This window comes from Aethalodelphis obliquidens, unplaced genomic scaffold (assembly GCF_003676395.1).
Source record: "Aethalodelphis obliquidens isolate GAN/ISIS:26980383/991018 unplaced genomic scaffold, ASM367639v1 scaffold9, whole genome shotgun sequence".
NCBI classification, from domain to species: Eukaryota; Metazoa; Chordata; class Mammalia; order Artiodactyla; family Delphinidae; genus Aethalodelphis; species Aethalodelphis obliquidens.
This window is the reverse complement of record NW_020837953.1, coordinates 22,676,072-22,692,953: the sequence shown is the minus strand read 5'-3', so window position 1 is coordinate 22,692,953 and position 16,882 is coordinate 22,676,072. Positions and strand designations below refer to the sequence as shown.

At 54.8% G+C, this 16,882-nt stretch overlaps 1 protein-coding gene across 1 annotated transcript; it reads right to left on the bottom strand.

Moving 5' to 3' along the window:
* Nucleotides 1-812: 812 nt before the first annotated feature.
* RSPO1 (R-spondin 1) lies at nucleotides 813-16,364 on the bottom strand. Its single transcript, XM_027109057.1, has 5 exons — nucleotides 15,994-16,364; nucleotides 4,898-5,089; nucleotides 2,763-2,912; nucleotides 2,281-2,469; nucleotides 813-1,572 (listed from the first exon to the last, which is right to left on the bottom strand). Exons 1-5 carry the CDS (start codon nucleotides 16,085-16,087, stop codon nucleotides 1,409-1,411), a joined length of 789 nt encoding a protein of 262 aa, XP_026964858.1. The 5' UTR covers nucleotides 16,088-16,364; the 3' UTR covers nucleotides 813-1,408.
* Between the last annotated feature and the right edge of the window lie 518 nt (nucleotides 16,365-16,882).

Below are 16,882 nucleotides of genomic sequence, written 5' to 3'. Positions count from 1 at the left end.
AAAAAGCTTCCCCGAGATAGGGTCTTTTATTTTTATTTAGTTTTCTTTACTTTCATAGCTCTGTGTATGTTTCAGTGGTTGCCTGCCTTTAATTCCTCTCATTTATAATTATACATTTATTCAAATGATTACTTGATTCATGCCTGTTCCCCCACCAACCTCTAAGTTCCATGAGAGCAAGGCACCTGTCTGGCTCCCCTCTGCAAACCAAACATTCATCCAGAGCCTGGTGCCCGGATGGCTGCCAGTGGACACTTCAGAGCACCACAAGAAGTGATTTTATCCACTGTTCTGCCTTCCTGTCCAACGGTCCCCAACCATCTCAGAGAGCCTGAGCACTCCCTCCCCGTAGAAGTGCCACTATAGCCCTTCAGTATATAGATTCTACCTCTCCCAGGTGGGAAGTCTCCCTTTACAGCCGACCAGAATCCTTCCTGCTGCAAGCTGGCCGAGACCTTTGTTCCATCCTTAGAGGTAATTAAAGCAGTGTCTCTCAAACTTGAACGTGCATGCCAGTCACTTGGAACCTTGTAAAAGTGCAGACTCTGGTTCATCAGGTCTGGGATGGGACCTGAGATTCTCATTTCTCACAAGCTGCCTACTGATAATATTGATGCTGGTCTGCAGACCACACTCTGAGTGACAAAGATGTAGAGAATCTGGTTACTGCTCTACATATTCCCCCAAGTTTTCTTCCTGCTCTGGACCTTCTGTAAATTAGACCAGGAGGGGTCTCTTGAAATTCATTTCCTGCTCCCGTGTACTCTACCAACCCCATACCCTGAAAAGAAACGTGGTACCTGTGGCTACTGTTGTCATTTGGTTTTCGTTTTTAATTTGAAATAAACCTTTAAGCAGTTTTCAGAGTCAGGAAAGCCCTGATACGGATCATGGAGGTGTAACAGTACTCTCCAAAGATAAAGTCACACAGCTGGAGATGCCGAACACCCCTCAAGCTTTGGCTGCGGTCTGCCACACCGGGCTGGTCCTATCAGCTCCTCCAGAAGGCTCCACTCTGCAGAGTCTGGGCTCGGATGCTGGAAAACATTCTCTCTGATGTGCCCACTGGGAGCATCACAAACCAAGTGTGCGCCACTAGGCCCTCTGCAGGGCAGAGACGACCCCTCTGCCTCCCTGCCCTGCTGACCCAGTGATGTCCGAGGGACAGAAGTGTCTTCCGGTAACCTCGATTGTGTGTGTGTGTGTGTCCGCGTGTGCGCGTGAACACGTTTGCATGTATGTCAGTTACACGTTTGGACGTGGGGTCTGTGTGCACGTATCTGTGTGTATGTGTAGGTAGGGAGAGTGTGTGTGTGCGTTGCCCCCAGTGCTCGAGTTCGGTAAAGCTCTCATCACACAGAGCAGTGCTGGACTCTTTCTGCACGGGCCCGGACGCTGAACAGTGTCCCTAGGTGGACCCCGCAGAGGTGACCGGCCCCACTGTCCCTTGCTGCTGCCGCTGCTGGCCCTTGCGTCTCCGAGCACCGGTGCCCACCTCCTTGTTCTCCTTCCGGCTGGGGTTCCTGTTGGCATGCTCCCGCCGGCCCTGGCCGCCCTTCCTCCTCTTCTGCCCTGTAAGAGTCAACAAAGGGCGTCCTGACACAGCAGGGAGGCCCTGGGCATGGCCAAGGGCCCCGAGGAGGAATGTGGTGAGGAAGCTGGGCAGGGGGAGGTGGGGAGGAGGCCCATAGGCAGTCGGGGTCCCCTCAAGGCCTCCTCTGAGAAGCAGCCACTGCAGAGGGCGCTGCAACATGGGTACTGAGAAGGGGTCCCGTGAGCCTTTTCACCCTGCACCCCTCGATGAACCAGACGCCTTCCTCTTCCTCACGTCTTCCTCAGACCTTTGATCCCAATGGGCCGAGGGCATCTCCCAGATGGTCACTGCAGCTCTCGGGACAGGCAGGACACCTCCCCCCCACCCGCCACTCCTCCACCCCAGGACACTGCCACATCATTGTCACCTGCAGGCTGTGTGACCTTGGACAAATCACTGCACCTCTCTGGGTCTTAACACCCCCTTCTACGTCCCCATCGTCTGACCTCTGAGGGTGCTTCCAGTGCCGACATCCACTGGCTCAGAAGAAATGGGGAGGGATAGGGCCATAGCAGCTTCCCGGCCCAACACACAGCTGCGGGGCCCACTCTCTGCCTGGCATGGGTTTGCACAGTATGGAGTCCTGGCCTGAGCCCTCTCCTGGGCCACAGGCAGGAAGCAGAGGGGGTCAGAGCTCTCGTGGCTGTGCTGACCCCCGACCCCAGGGAGGTGAGGCCGCAGCTCACCCTCCGGGCAGGGTGTCCTCCGCCCCGTGCACCTCCGGGTCTCCTTGGTGTCTGAGCAGACGGTGTGGTCCCCCCCAGGGGCGTGCAGCACTCTCCGTGTCCGCTCCTCCGAGCCCCTCCGGAAGCCACAGAGCTTCTTCTTCTTGGAGCACGGCCCCCACAGAGACCACTCGCTCATTTCACATTGCGCTGGCAGGAGGGGAGGGAAGCAAGAGGACAAGGGGGTCACGTCTCCTCCCCTGGCCCCGGGTACCCCAGGGGAGCCCCTCCCATCTGCTCTCAGCCGCAGCCCCAGGCTAGAGGCGTCTTTAGCCCAGAAGGCAGAAGAGTCCTGAGGGGAAGCTCAGAGGGTGGTGGTGATGCGCTTTCGCTGCACAGGGCCCAGCCCACGCTCGCCCTGGCCGGATCCCCCCCGCCCGCTCCTCCTCCGGGGTCCTGGACCCTGGGCCGCAGCGTTTGCCCGCCGCGCCTTCCTGCCTTACCGGGGCTGCTGCACTCCATGGTGCCGTTGGCAGCCGCAGAGCCCTCGGGACAGGCGGGATAGCAGCGGCCCTTGTGCAGGTACAAGCTCTCCTTACACTTGGTGCAGAAGTTGTGGCTGAAGCAGGCCTCACAGTGTTCGATCTTGCATTCTGAGGAGAGGGCCAGATTGGGGGCCTCTGGCTCAGCCGCGGATAGACGCCTCCCCGGATCCCCGTGGCCACCCAGCCACGCCCACTCACACAGGGCAGGACAGGGGTCTGGGGCTGCAATTACCGCAGGGGAGTCTTGGGACGAAGAGAAAGGAAGGCAAGGGGATGGGGGGAGAGGAGGTCAAAGCAGCCTCTCTTGAGGGCTGACTGGGACTCCTGCCAGTCAGCCAACCTCAGCCCCAACCCAACCCCAGGCCCGGGAGCCCAAGGGGAGGCCCAAGAGAGCCGGTTTCAGAGGAGAGGAGATTAGTGGGGGCGAGAGGAGCGTCCCAGCCTCTCACGGCACCCCGAGGACCACCTAATCAGAGCTGAACCGAGGGATACAATGACACCCCGAGAGTGGCTGTGTGGTCTCCTCTCCCCCTATTGCCGGGCATCCACAGGACCCCAGAGCCCGGTTCTCCTCCTGCCTGGGGCAGCAAGAGTCTGCCTGGAGTAGGGGAGAGCAATCCCGGGGCAAATTCCTCTGCCTCTACAAGGCCGGCTTCCAGGAACCACCTTGGTTGGACTCCTGGGTCCCTCCCCGAAGCCCTCCTGCCAGCTCTCCCTCCTCTGGGGAAGTGGGGGGAGGGTGGGTTGCCGGGCTAGGCTAGAAGCTGGAGGGGTCTTTCACAATCTCTCCCCTCCTGGATTGTGGGTGGAGCTGACTTCTCCCCAGTCTCCGCCCCTGAAGCCTGGGATGACAGTTTCCCAGAAGCTGACACAGCCAGGAACGCCCTACCCCAAATCCCTGAGGACCAGGGTTCCAAAGGACCAGTCCCAGGGTCCTACCTCCGTGCTCACAAGCTTCCCAACGCCACCCCACCCTCCTCTGTGCCTCCTGGCCTCTGATTCCTGGGTTTGGTGGCAGGCAAAATATGAACAAAAGTAAGAATAACAGTAGCTGTTTATTGAGTGCCAGACCCTGAGGGCCTCCACGTGCCTCTTACAACAGCCCTAGGGGGGTAAAAGCAAGCAGCCACGTTTTGAAGATGAGGTTTTGAGAGGCTGCGATTTGCCCAAGGTCACACAATGAATAAGCAGCAGAGCTGGGATTAGAACCCAAGTCGGCTGAACTTGGATCAGTCATTTCCCCTGAGACCTCGACGTTATCAGCTATGAAAAGGGTACCATCACTTAAGTCCGTCTCCCTCCAAAGGTGGTTGGGAGGCTCAACTGATAGGAGGTCTGGAAATGCCTTCTAAACTCCAAGGCTCTGAACAGAATGGGAAGGTCACTGGCATTGTTTACAGGAGAGTGTTCGCTGCATGTCCCCCAGCCGAGAGGGAGGTGTGACAGCATGTGTCTTGGAGCATGTGGGACGGTAGCTGGTGTGAGAGAGCGGAGCAGAGTGAGAAGAGTGGGGGGAAAAGGGTGGGGAGAGAAGGCTGACCAGGGCTTGAATTTCCCTGCCCTCAGTGGAGCCAGCAGTGATTTTCTGGTTATGTGTCTCCGAGGCATCTTTCTGGCTGCAGTGCAGAGGGAGGGTGGAAGGGAACCAGATGAGGGTTGGGGGACAGATGAACAAGCTATTGCAATGGTCAAGGAGAGACGTGATGGGACCCTGAATAAGACCATGGCAGTGAGGATGGAAAGAAGATGAAGGAGGCACAATTTGGTTATTGGATGGATGGGGTGGGGGCATAAATGAGAGGTTGGCTCTCAGGTCTGTGGCCTGGGTGATGGGTTGGGACACTGAGAGTGACCCAATACAGGTCAGCGCAGGTTTGGAGGGAGGAGATGTGGCTACGGTATGGGTTGGAAACGTGGGTGGGATGTCTGGGGAGAGGTCTGGTCAGCAGCTGGATTTTTAAATCAAGAACTCCCCTCCTCAGTATCCCTCTATTTCTCTTGTAGTACATCAACAGTTCAAAGCACCGCCCCACCCCACCCCTGCCCCATGTCCAGAGCTTCCGGTGCCCTTACCCAGCCCCGCCCACACTCACTGATGCACTTGTTCATGTCAGGGTTGCGGGCATCAAAGTATCCAGGTGGGCAGGACGGCAAGCAGACGCCCACCTGGCGGATGTCGCTCCTCTCCAGCAAGATGAACAGCTTGGGTGAGCACTTAAGGCAGCCGTTGACCTCCGAACAGAGCTCACAGCCTTTGGCACAGGCCTGGCTCCCCTCGGCGCTGACTGCAAGGATGGGGCAAGGGTGAGAGGCAGCTGTGGGAGAGACCTCCATCTTTCCCAGAATCCCACAAGGATGGGAAGTGAGTAGACAGGAGTTTCAGCCCGTAGAATGAATGTGCTTCTCAGAAAGCACAGGCCAGGCTGGTAGCTCTCTGCAAGGCTGCTCTATAAACCTCCCCAGTATCTGCTTCCAAGGGAGCTAGCACAGCAAGAGCTGCCACCCACCCTAAATGCCTCTTTAGGTCCAGGTACAACACAAACTCACCCTCCAGGCTTGCTCCCTCATCCCCAGAGGAGGCACTGAAGCTGCACCCATCCTGGAATTTACACATTCCCTCATCCCCACCCCCACCCCAGAGGAAGGAACGCTCAGCCTCAGGTGTGGATGGAGGGCTTTCATCCTTGAGAAAAGTCTAAGGACAAGAGGCATAATGAGAAAGAGGCCACCTGCCCAGAGACAGGAAGACAGCTGGAATAACCTGCATCTAGAACAGTGCTCTCAAGCAGAGATGAGTCTGCTCCCCAGAGGACATTTGGCAAAGTCTAGAGACGTTTCGATTATCACACTGGGGGGGGTGGGTTGCTAGTGGCATCTGGGGGACAGAGGCCAGGGAGGCCGTTAAACATCCTACGATGCGGGGGGGCAGCTCCTACAAAAACAACGTGGCCCAAGATGTCAAAGGTGCTGAGGTCAGAACCATCCTTTGAGCCAACGTGGTCCCCAGTCCCAGCGTCGAGTCTCAGACCTTTGATCTTGCTTCCTCATTCACTTGTTCAACCAACACTCACCCGGCCCCTCCCAGGTACCATGTGCAGTGTGAGTGCTGGCGACGTGGAGGGAAAGACACCCGGCCAAGCTGAACTAACCTCTCAGGGGTGCAGACAGACCCGCAACCAGGAACATGCTGGCAGCCACAAGGCCACGCGATAGAGGACCCAGAAATAAGGGAGGAAGGAGTCACAGAGGAGGCGCCATTTGGGCCAGCTCTTGAAGAATAAGTAGCGATTTGTCCATTGGGAAGTGGAGACAAGGGCCCTTCAGGGGCAAGACCACAGAGGCGCAGAATGACCCCAAGGGAATTGCGGATAATTTGGAGTACAAGTGAAAGATAAGGTGTCCTATCAGGAGGGGCCTTTTATATCATGCCAATGGACTTGAATTCCATCCTGTTGGGCAGCTTTTCCCAAAGAGTATTCCTTGGAATGTGATTCCCCTAAATGTTCATAGAAGGATGTGGAGAAAAGGCCATTGCACCAGGTGAGACTGAGAACCACCGGGTCCGACAAGTCTAAGCAGGATTCTTTACTGCAGGGCTTTTTGCAGCCTTTATTAGGCTCCTGTGAATTAGAGTGACTCTGTGAAATGGGGAAAGAGTGAACTGCACCTCTGAGACATTTTGGCCACAGAACCCTTGTTTTGCAGAGTTTGGGGGCCATCTTTCTGAGAGCTGATAAGACAACAGGAAGTCATTGGCAAGTTTTAAGAAGGAGAAACACCCAGTCTGATTTACATGTTGGGAAGCTTCCTCTGCAGCCTGGGGAGAGACCAGAGACTGGAGGACCTTTAGGGAGGAAGCTGAGCTGATCATCCAGGTGAGAAAGATGAGAAAGTCTTAAACCAAGTTCTGTTCAGGGGAGATAAAGAGAAAACGATCTGAGAGTTGCTTAGGGGAAGCAATCAGTGTGGTCATGGTGACCAAGCGTAGCGGGAGGAGGCTGCGGTGCTTCCCGGGGTTCTGGCATAGGGGATGAGCGGGGCCAGTCACTAAAAGAGGAACCAGGCAGTGAGGTGCTGTAGATACAGGCTGGAGGCAGAGAGCCAGGGGAATCAGAGCAGAGATGGCAGGGGGTCGTGCTGCAACGGAGGACCCAGAGCTCAGGCTTCAGCTGGCTGGACCTGAGCCGATGGCCCAGCCTGTGACCCTGGGAGAAATACTGCATCTTGTGGGCCTCCCTTCCCACCACCAAAATAGGAAGATCAGGAGGCCCACTCTGCAGGGTTGCGGGAAGGAGCATGTGCTCCAGGAATGATCCCTGATTTCAGAACAGGGGAACGAGTAAGAGAAAGGTGAACAGAAGAGAAGAGGGGAATAACAAACACAACAGTAAAACAACAACAACAAAATCATAATCGTAATCATGGCAGCTTATTCCTAACGGTTGAACACGTATTCTGTGGCAGGCGCTGCTCTCAGTGCTTTACAAATATTAACTCATTTGAGCCTCACAACCCGTGAGGGGGGCACTACTACTTTTATTTCATCCTGTTTCTCACAGATGAGGAAATGGAGAGGTCGAATTACTTAAACAAGGCTTCACCGCCAGTATGTGTTCCAGGCAGAGGGGACAAAGTTTATGAAAGCCAGGGGGTAGGACAATACAAGGTGACATGCAAACTGAAAGCATGGCCAGACTGATTTTTTTAAATAGAGAATTTATTTATTTATATAGAGTCAACGTTACCATTTAATTAATCAATGAAGTTAAAACTTAATATCAGGGCTTCCCTGGTGGCGCAGTGGTTGAGAGTCCGCCTGCCGATGCAGGGGACGCGGGTTCATGTCCCGGTCCGGGAAGATCCCACATGCCGCGGAGCGGCTGGGCCCGTAAGCCATGGCTGCTGAGCCTGCGCATCCGGAGCCTGTGCTCCGCTGCGGGAGAGGCCACAGCAGTGAGAGGCCCGCGTACCGCAAAAAAAACATAAAACTTAATATCACTCTTGTTGGTTGGGTCATTGTAAAAGAAAAAAACAAGGCTCCCAATGTGGTGTCGAAGTTACGAGGGAGCCCCCTTGGGATTAGTTTTCTAGTTCGGGCCGTTATTCAGCTGTATTACAAATTAATGTCACTGTAGATTTTAGTACCGCTTTTGCTTCAAAGATATGAAGTTGTCTATACTCAAGGTTTTTATTTAAGTCATTATTGAAATGAATGCTCCTTCTAGGTTTTTGCCTTGGTTTCGAAAACCAAAGTCATCCAGGTGTCCCAGCTGTGGGCCTCTATCACTATGCTCCCGTAACTCATTTATTCCTTCCTTATCACTTCTGTTAAGGACAGATTTGCAAAGGGCCTTCTCAGAATCCTGCTGCCCGACCCCACTCAACCAACAACAGATCTCTGTGTGCATCTCCCTTCAGAGCTCTCAGTGACACGCAAGAGAAAGTGCGGCCCATGGGGGATCTGAAATTAGTTCAGCATGGCTGGTGTGTGGAGTGAGTGGAGAGGGAAGCAGGGGCCAAAGCAGGAACAGCCTCGAACCCTTATAAAGGAGTATGGACATTACCCTAAAGGCCATGAGGAATCCCTGGGGCCTTTAAAACAGGAGACATGGCCAGGATTCCGTTTTAGAAAGATCACTCTGTGGTGTGGAGACCAGATTGTAGGGATGGCAAACCTGGAGGGAGGAGGACTCCCAGGTTCAAAGAGATGGAGCTGAACCAAGAGGATGGACAGGTGTAGACACAGGTGAGATATTCAGACGGTAGAATCAATGAGACTAGGTGATGAACTGGACGTGGGGTGAGAGCCCGGGGAAAGCACACGTCAAGGGTGATGCCTAGGCGTTGGGCTTGGGTGGTGGGGTAGCCGTTGGTCCTTCACCAAGAGAGGACCCACAGGAGGAAGAGCAGATCTGGGTGGAGGAAATGATGCCTTGTGTTGAGTTTGTGGTTCTCGTGAGACATCCGGGGGGATCTACTAGGCAGCTGAACCTGTGGGTCTGGAAGTCAAGAGAAACATTTTGCCTGGAGATGGAGACACGGAGCCCTTAATATAAAACAGTCATCAAAGGCCTAGAGGTCCGTGAGATGACTAGGAGAGAGGGTACAGACAGTGAGAAAAGGCATTAGCCATTGAAGAGAAGGATAGAAAAAGAAGGGCCAACTAAGGGGCTGAGGAGGACCCAGACAGGTAGGGACACTCCGAAGCTGCATCACGGAAGCCAAGAGAAGAGGACACTCAAGGGGGGAGTGGGGAGTCCAACGCCAAACGCTTCTGAGATGTCACGTAAGGAATCAGCCACAAACAGCCACAAATCAGCCACGTAAGGAATGGCATCCCTGGTGGGGGTGGAGAATGGAGGGCAGTGGCTGAAGGGTAAAGGAAGGTGAGGAAAGAGCACTATCTCATTCAAGAGACTGGCTATGGAAAAGGGAGAGAACTCAGGGATCCGTCCTGGGAGTCATCATTGGGGGTTAAATCCCTGGGAGAGGAAAGCGTCCCGGGGGAAGGAGCTGTGCAGCTTGAGAAGAGGATGAAGAACTGCGGCCCGGGCAGTCCTCACATTCAACACACAAGTAGAGGAAGGTGCCTGGAAAGAAGCTGAGAAGGAATAGTGGGAGAGATGGAAGGACATTGACGGGGGTGGGGGATGGAAACCGAGTGGAAAAGGGCGAGATCTGCGGGGACCGGGGCTGGGAGGAGACCGTGAGTGGGGAGCCCTGGGCAAATCTACAACACGTGCACTAAGAGGTGATTGGGTGACCTCAACAAAGGTAGTTTGGTGGAGTGGTGGGATGCCAGCCAAACCACAGGGGGCTGAAGAGTGAGTGGAGGGGATAGAGGTGGGGGGGTAAAGTGAGGAGAGGGACAGAGGGGGTCAGGGAACACAGACGGAAAGGAGAGACCAGCTGGGGGTGGGGAATGTGATCACAAGACAGAGGCAGGGTGAAGTGATGGAGTGAAGACCCAAGGATACGAGAGGGTCAAGATACAGAGCTCAGGTGGTAAGACAGGCCTTGAGGCTTGGGGCTGGGGTCAGGGACAAGAGACTAGGGAGCTGAGCTCCATGAGGTTTGGGGGCTCAGGAAGGGAGAGTGGTGCTCAGCAAGGAGGAGGGGGCTTGGCGATGGGCAGGGCCAGTCCGATGAGGAAAGAGACACTTATCAAGGGGAAGGGGAACAAAAGGGTGTTCTCGGCTCAGTGAGGCGAATAGATGGGCAGCGAGCGGATGGAAAGCCAGAGTGGAGGGGGCTCTGTGCGTGCCGGGCTGGGGGTGTCCAAGGAAGATGCTGGGTATGGGCAGAGGTTACATAATGATTCAAAGGGAGAAACAGGCTCATTCATTCCACGGACGTTCACCACACACCTAACACGTGTCAGAACTGCTAGGAACTGGGGATGTGGAGATGCAGCAACAAACGCCCACCTAGGGCTGGCTGCACACTGTGAGGACTGTAGGAGCGATGAAGGGCATGCCCTTATACAGCAGGCTAGGTGAAGAGGGAGTGCAGACAGGAGAAACAGCCTGTGCAAAGGCTCTGAGGCACTGACCATCCGAGGGCATCCACAGAATGGAAAATAGGGCTTTAGTCTATTGACAGGGAAAGGGACCTCAGAAGGGCGTGGTCAGATTCACAATCTGAAATGCTGCCTCGGGCTTCTGTGCCCCTGATAGGAGGGTTGCATGCAGGGGAGGCAGCCTGGCAGGGCTGGAGCCTGGCTGAGGATGGGTGGGCTCAGTGATGGGGAGGGCGCTCAGGGAGCTGACGGAGCCTCCTTCCAAGCTCTTCACAAAACCCCCTCATGCAGTTCTGCCCTTCCCACCCCCACCCTACTGCCCCCGCTCCCAGGCACTCAGTGGAGCCTGAGTGCATGAGCCAGGAAGGCAAGGCTGTGTCCTCCTCCCTTCCCTGGTGCTTCTCGCCCCCTTCATCCCCATGCAAACCCCTTTCGGGCTGATGTTTCTACAGTCAGGCCTTGCCCCAGGGTGGCTCAGCCCCTACCCCGCTGAAGAATGGCTTCTGGCCACAGTGCCTCCTCTCCAGGGACTTCACTTCTCCCAGGTCCCCAACTTTCTCATCTCGAGATCTTTCCAAAACCCCAATTCTGATGGTGTCACACCCCTGCCTAAAACCCATCAATAGCTCCCTATTGGCTGCAGAATTAATACCCAGCTCTCCCACCTGGCCTAAAAAGCTTCCATAGGCAGATCCCATCCACCTCATCTCTTCACACTACTTCTAAGCAATATGGAATTATTTTTGTTCCTCTGAACACATCACACTACTTCACACTTCTGTGCCTTTGCTCAAGTTGTTCCTTCTGCCTGGAACACCCTCTGCCTCCTCTTGAGTTTAACTTTTTCAAGTCTCAGAACTAAGGTCACCTCCTACAGGAAGTCTCCATTGATCTCACCTCCATGTAAAATCTGGATGGAGTATTTCTGTGTGTTCCCTGCCCCCAGTACTTGAATCCATCATGGTAGACGTCACCTTGTGTCGTTATTATCTGCTAATATGTCTTTGCCTCTCATTAGAAAGAGCTTTGGAGGTGGAGCCTGTCTTGTTTCTGAATGGGAGCCCAGTAAGGGGTGAGGCTCCACAGGGATAGGGCTACCCCAGAATGTAGGGCTGAGGATGTGATGAGTGAGGCAGAGGCTCAGGGAGGGGGTTATACGGATGGAGCTTCCTGGGGGGCTTGATAAAGTGTGGGGAGCAGGACAGGATAGGAATGAGGAGTTACGGGGGGTTGGGTGAAGGTCAATGCCAAGGGAGGGGAACTCTCCATGACCCAGAGGAGGGCTGACCTTTGTTTGGGGGTGGTATCTAGGCTTGGAGGAATTAGACTCGGTGAGAGAGCCCTGAGTTAAGTGGGGGGGGGGGGGCAGGGGCGGGGCGGGGGGGGTGACAGGAACTGGCACCTCGCTGAGCGTGTTGAGGCCACATGCTCTCCCAGGAGATGTGCCCATTCCTGGTGCCCTGGGCACATCCCCCGGGAAGATCCGGCATCCTTTAACTCAGCTGTGAGCTTCGTTTAGACCTACACTTTTTCCTCAACTGGGCCCAAATAGCCTTTAACTGGCCTGTTTGCCTCCCATCTCGAACCACCTCCCCTCGCCCGGTCCTGCAGCTGGACCACACTGCTCCCCTAATTCAGACCTCTCCGTGGGTCCTCATTACCCACAGCTCAAGCCAGGTCAAGGGCCAACTCCTCAGCCTGGCAGGTACCAAGCGCTCCACCCTCCGACCTCTGCCCCCTTGTGCGGCATCGCTCCCAGGACGCTCCCTCAGCTCCAGGCAGCTTTCGTTGCTCTGCCCTGATGGACGCTCAGCTTTTTGTTGTAACAGCGCAACCCTTCTTTTCAGTAGAAAAGAGTGTCCACGTATAACACAGAATGAGCAGAGCGGCTCCAGTGAAAACCTCAGGGCTCCCTAGAACTGCACGCAGACACCACTCCTCCAGCTACCCTTAACCGTACCCCACTTCCTGCACAGTCTGTGCCGCGTCCCAACTCCTCACCTTCGGACAGGCTGGTCCCCTGCCTGGAGTGCCCTCTGCCTCCCCCACCCCCCCACTCCCTTGCCTGCACATCAGCTACTCATCTTTAAAATCACATCTCAGGAGTCACTCCCTCTGGGCCCTCGCAGCCCTCCTGGTTCCTTTCCACATCCTCTACACCAGGTTAAATTGCCTCTTCCCCCTTCACCCATGGGCTCCTCATGACCCGTCTCTGCCACCCGGGGCCGGGCTCTGGGGGTTCGCAACGGGCGAGTGGGGAATGGCCCAAGGAGTGAATGGGGCTTCAGCCAGGGAAGAGGGATTCTACAGATGGTTAGTGGCAGAGGGGAGGAAGGCTCCAGTTGGAGGACGGGGCAGTGAGAAGGGGCAAAAAGGGGAGTCCAGAGAAAGACAAATATGATATGATTTCCTTGCATGTGCAATCTAAAAAAGTGGTACAAATGAACATATTTACAAAACAGGAATAGAATCACAGCTGTAGAAAACAAACTTATGGTTACCAAGGGGGAAGGGGAGGGGAGGGATGAATTGAGAGACTGGGATTGACATATATACACTAGTATATATAAAATAGATAACCAAAAAGGACCTGCTGTATAGCACAGGGAGCTCTACTCAGTGTTCTGTCGTGACCTGGATGGGAGGAGAATCTGGAAGAGAGTGGATTTACGTACACGTGTGGCTGGTTCCCTTTGCTGTGAGGCGGAAGCTAACACAGCATTGGGGATCGACTATATTCCAATAAAAATTAATTTAAAAAACGGGGAGTCCAGCTTCTGGAAGAGTCAGGGTTCCGTGAAGGAATGCAGGCTTCATGGGGGGCAGGACTGAGTGAAGGGGCCCAGGAATCAGACGGGAGAAGGGTCTCAGTAAGGGGAGGGGCACTCAGTGAGAAGCATGGTGAGGGAAAGACGGCTCCGTGATGCAGGAAATCCGGGTGGGGAGGCGGTCAGCAGAGGGCAAGGGCCAGTGAGGGTGAGTGAGGAGAGGGCTCGGGGAGGGGAGGTGTCCTCAGTGAGTGGGACAGGAGGAGGACGCCCTGTCAGGGTTTAGGACTCACAGCTGAACTTCTCCCCTCTGTGCAGGGACACCATCTCTCAGACCTGAGATCACACATTTCTGGGCTCAAAACTGGTGTATGGCTCAGAGCTATACTGGGTGGCTTCTGGTGGCCCCACTGGCATGCAGTCACGGGATGGCAGAGTCGGCAGACCTGAGGCTCATATTCACAGCAAGCCTGCCTCTGCCCCCCAGGCTGCCCACTGCCCTTGCACGTGGGGGGGGCCAGAGCAGCCACACGTGCTGTCTCCATCCTTTCTTCCCTCCTCCACTCGCATGGAAACCCTGGGGCAACATGGTCCACAGCTTGTTTATATAATAATGACACGCATCTAAAAGAGCGGATATATGTATATGTATAACTGATTCACTTTGCTGTATGCCTGAAACTAACACAACATTGTAAATCAACTATACTCCAATAAAAATTTTTTAAAAAGGGGCTTCCCTGGTGGCGCAGTGGTTGAGAGTCCGCCTGCCGATGCAGGGGACACGGGTTCGTGCCCCGGTCCGGGAAGATCCCACATGCCACGGAGCGGCTGGGCCCGTGAGCCATGGCCGCTGAGCCTGCGCGTCCGGAGCCTGTGCTCCGCGACGGGAGAGGCCACAGCAGTGAGAGGACCGCGTACCGCAAAAAAAAAAAATAAAAACCATGACATGCATCCTGACCATACAGAGGTTGATATTTCACAAAGGTTTCACAATATGTGGACCTGTTATCTCATGTAACCCTCGCTGTATTCCTGTACAGTCACACTTGCAGGTTTATGGTTATTTCACAAGTGTTGCCTAGCAATGTCTACCCCCATATCCCCCCCGAGCCTCTGTCCATTTTGGACCCTCGTTGCATCTTGAGTCTTTCCCACACCTCTCCCCAACCTCGTCGCCCCCTTGATGGTGATCAAGGATGTCTGTCAGTGACACCGTTTGGTAATAAACACTGGGCTAAATGCTGTCGAGGCTGTGAGACGCGGCTCTATCAAAAGCGGGCACATCAAAATCGCTGCATCTGACTGGCTGTTGCTGGGAGTGGCCCATTCTGATGGCCAGACCAGTACTTTTCTCTTTTTTTTGGTGCAAGAGATGAACCCAGGTCTTCTGACCCCCCCTGGTGTAGGTGAGTGTGCGGCTCACCAGTGGAAGCGTGACCACTAGTGCACATCCCATGAGGATGAGTGGCCTCTCCCATTCTTTCTCTCCTCTCGGAAATAGAGGAGACTGATTAGAAATCACTAAACCGCATCTGGCCCGTGGAGTCCAAACTACTGGCCACGGCAGATGAGAAGGGAGGAAAGTCAAGGCCTCGCTGCTGATTAAACCTAACCGTCTCTAATTGTTTGTTAAGCCAGGGATTTTCAGCTTCACCAGTTCACTGAGCTTCTCTCTCTGGGCTGGGTTCTGGCCTTGGCCACTCCCGTGGAGACCCAACAAAACTCCATTGCCTTTCAACCTTTCCTGGCGGACCTCAGTCAGAAGGCCTCAGAAGTGAAGCAAGAGATGGTCGGACTAGACTTCGGAGGACCTGTCTGCCTGGGGGCGTGACATCTCTTCCGGGGGATGCTGAGAGACAGATAGGCTTGGGTCGGGCCTCCACCCCACTCCCTGGCACTGTCCCTCACACGCAGTGGCCACTCCCACCACACGATGGCAGGTACTGAACCCCCATCCCTGGAGGCATCAAGTGGAGCAAGGGGGACCTGCTCTCAGGACTGCCTAGGATGGGATCCTGGGAGGGACGGCGAGGATGGTGGGGACAGGTAAACTCCTTCAGGCTCTGTTTTCAAGAAGACTGGGCTCACGGGGACCAGGAGACCTGGGTTCCAATACTGACTGCGTGTCCTTTGGAATGTCATCTCTTCCCCTTTCTTAGCCTCAGTTTTCCCATCTGTACAATAACAGGATTTAATTTTTTTTAGGCTGTGAAGACTCTTTCCTCCAATGACATCTTACGTGGAATCTTCCCAAAAGCAGGGAAGAGGGAAGCTGCTCTGGTTTGAAGGTGGGGGGCCAGCCTCCTGCCCACGGCCTCCCCTTCACCCCCCAGCACACATCTTTGAATCCCACTGGGCAGGTTTAAAAACCACAGCAGTGGACTGTCCCACGACCTTCTCTGCTCCATTGTTTCTGCCCCATGATCTGGGCAGGGACATCTGTTGCCCACCACGAGGCTGTGTGGGGTTCCTGGCCCCAAGGGGTTAAGGGCTGCACTTCAGACACCACTAAAAGAAAGGAGCCCTGAACTCCTGTCCATAAATGGGAGGACACAGCACCCCAGGAGCACCGGGCCGAGAAGCACTTCCATGGATACCACACAAAGCTGGTGTTATATCAAAGGGCAGAATCCACAAACTGGACCCTCACAAGAGAGGGGTTAATCTAGAAAGCAGAGTCTACAAAGGGGAAAACAGACAGAGTGAGTAATCTACAGAGTGGGTAATCTCAACAAATTAATCCACAAACTGGATAATCTACTGAGCAATGTAATAGACAAAGTAGAAATCTGCAATGGTCATCATAGAATGAAACGACCAAAGGCCCTAGTCCCCAGACAGCACCCTCACCACCACCACTCCCAAGGCCCACGGTGGTCCAGCCGCATCCGTTACTCACTCCGCCTCTGCCTCTTCCCCTTGATCCCCCGGCTGCCGGCAGCGAGATGCATCCAGCTCAGAACCAGGGCCACCACACACAGCCCAAGCCGCATAGTCACTCGCCAGCTCAGGCCCCTGGTGGGAGGGGTGGTCTCTGGGGGGTGGATGGCACAGGGCTCTTGCTAACGCCTCCGGGGCTGGGTCAGCAGCAGGAGGCCCAGGCCTGGGCTGTATCCCAAATCCACCATAATCTCAGCTGGGGACAGAGAGGGTGTGGGGAGCCCACTTCTCCATCAGCCCATAAAGAGGTCCAGAGAGCTTTCCTCAAAGGCACCTTGGGGTGTCACATGGGAGAACTCTTTGTCCTTCAGCAGGGACACCTCCAAAAACCAACCTGTTGGGGGAGGAGAGAGAAGGGTTAATTCTGGGGAAACATGGGGCCCCCCAACCTATGCCACCTACGCTCCCATGTGGTCCCCTACCCAGGAGACTGTGAGAACTCAGAATGTTTGGACATTACAAGTTACCCACCTGGCGCCCCTGTAGGAGAAATCTGCTCCTCTTCCTATCTTGTAAGAGTCCCTAACACGGGATGGGAGTTGGCTACCCAAGTGGTTGGAATATGGTGGACACTCAGATCAAACTTGTGGATCCCTGGAAACCAGCTGCCTGGCTTCCGACCTGCCCAATGTTAGGAAGTCCTTCTTTAGGTCTACCCTACAGACTTCATGCTGCAGTAACATCGTGTCTCTTAAAGAACAGCTCTCTCTGTCCTTCTGTGAGTGACCCCTCAGCCCTCTCTCCCCAGTGCTGAGTCACCAATGTGCCTTTCACCTGCCTGGAGCTAGAGCAGTGGCCCCCGACAAGCTGGCAGACCCTGCGTGGCCCTCTGGGCTTGGCGGGAGAAA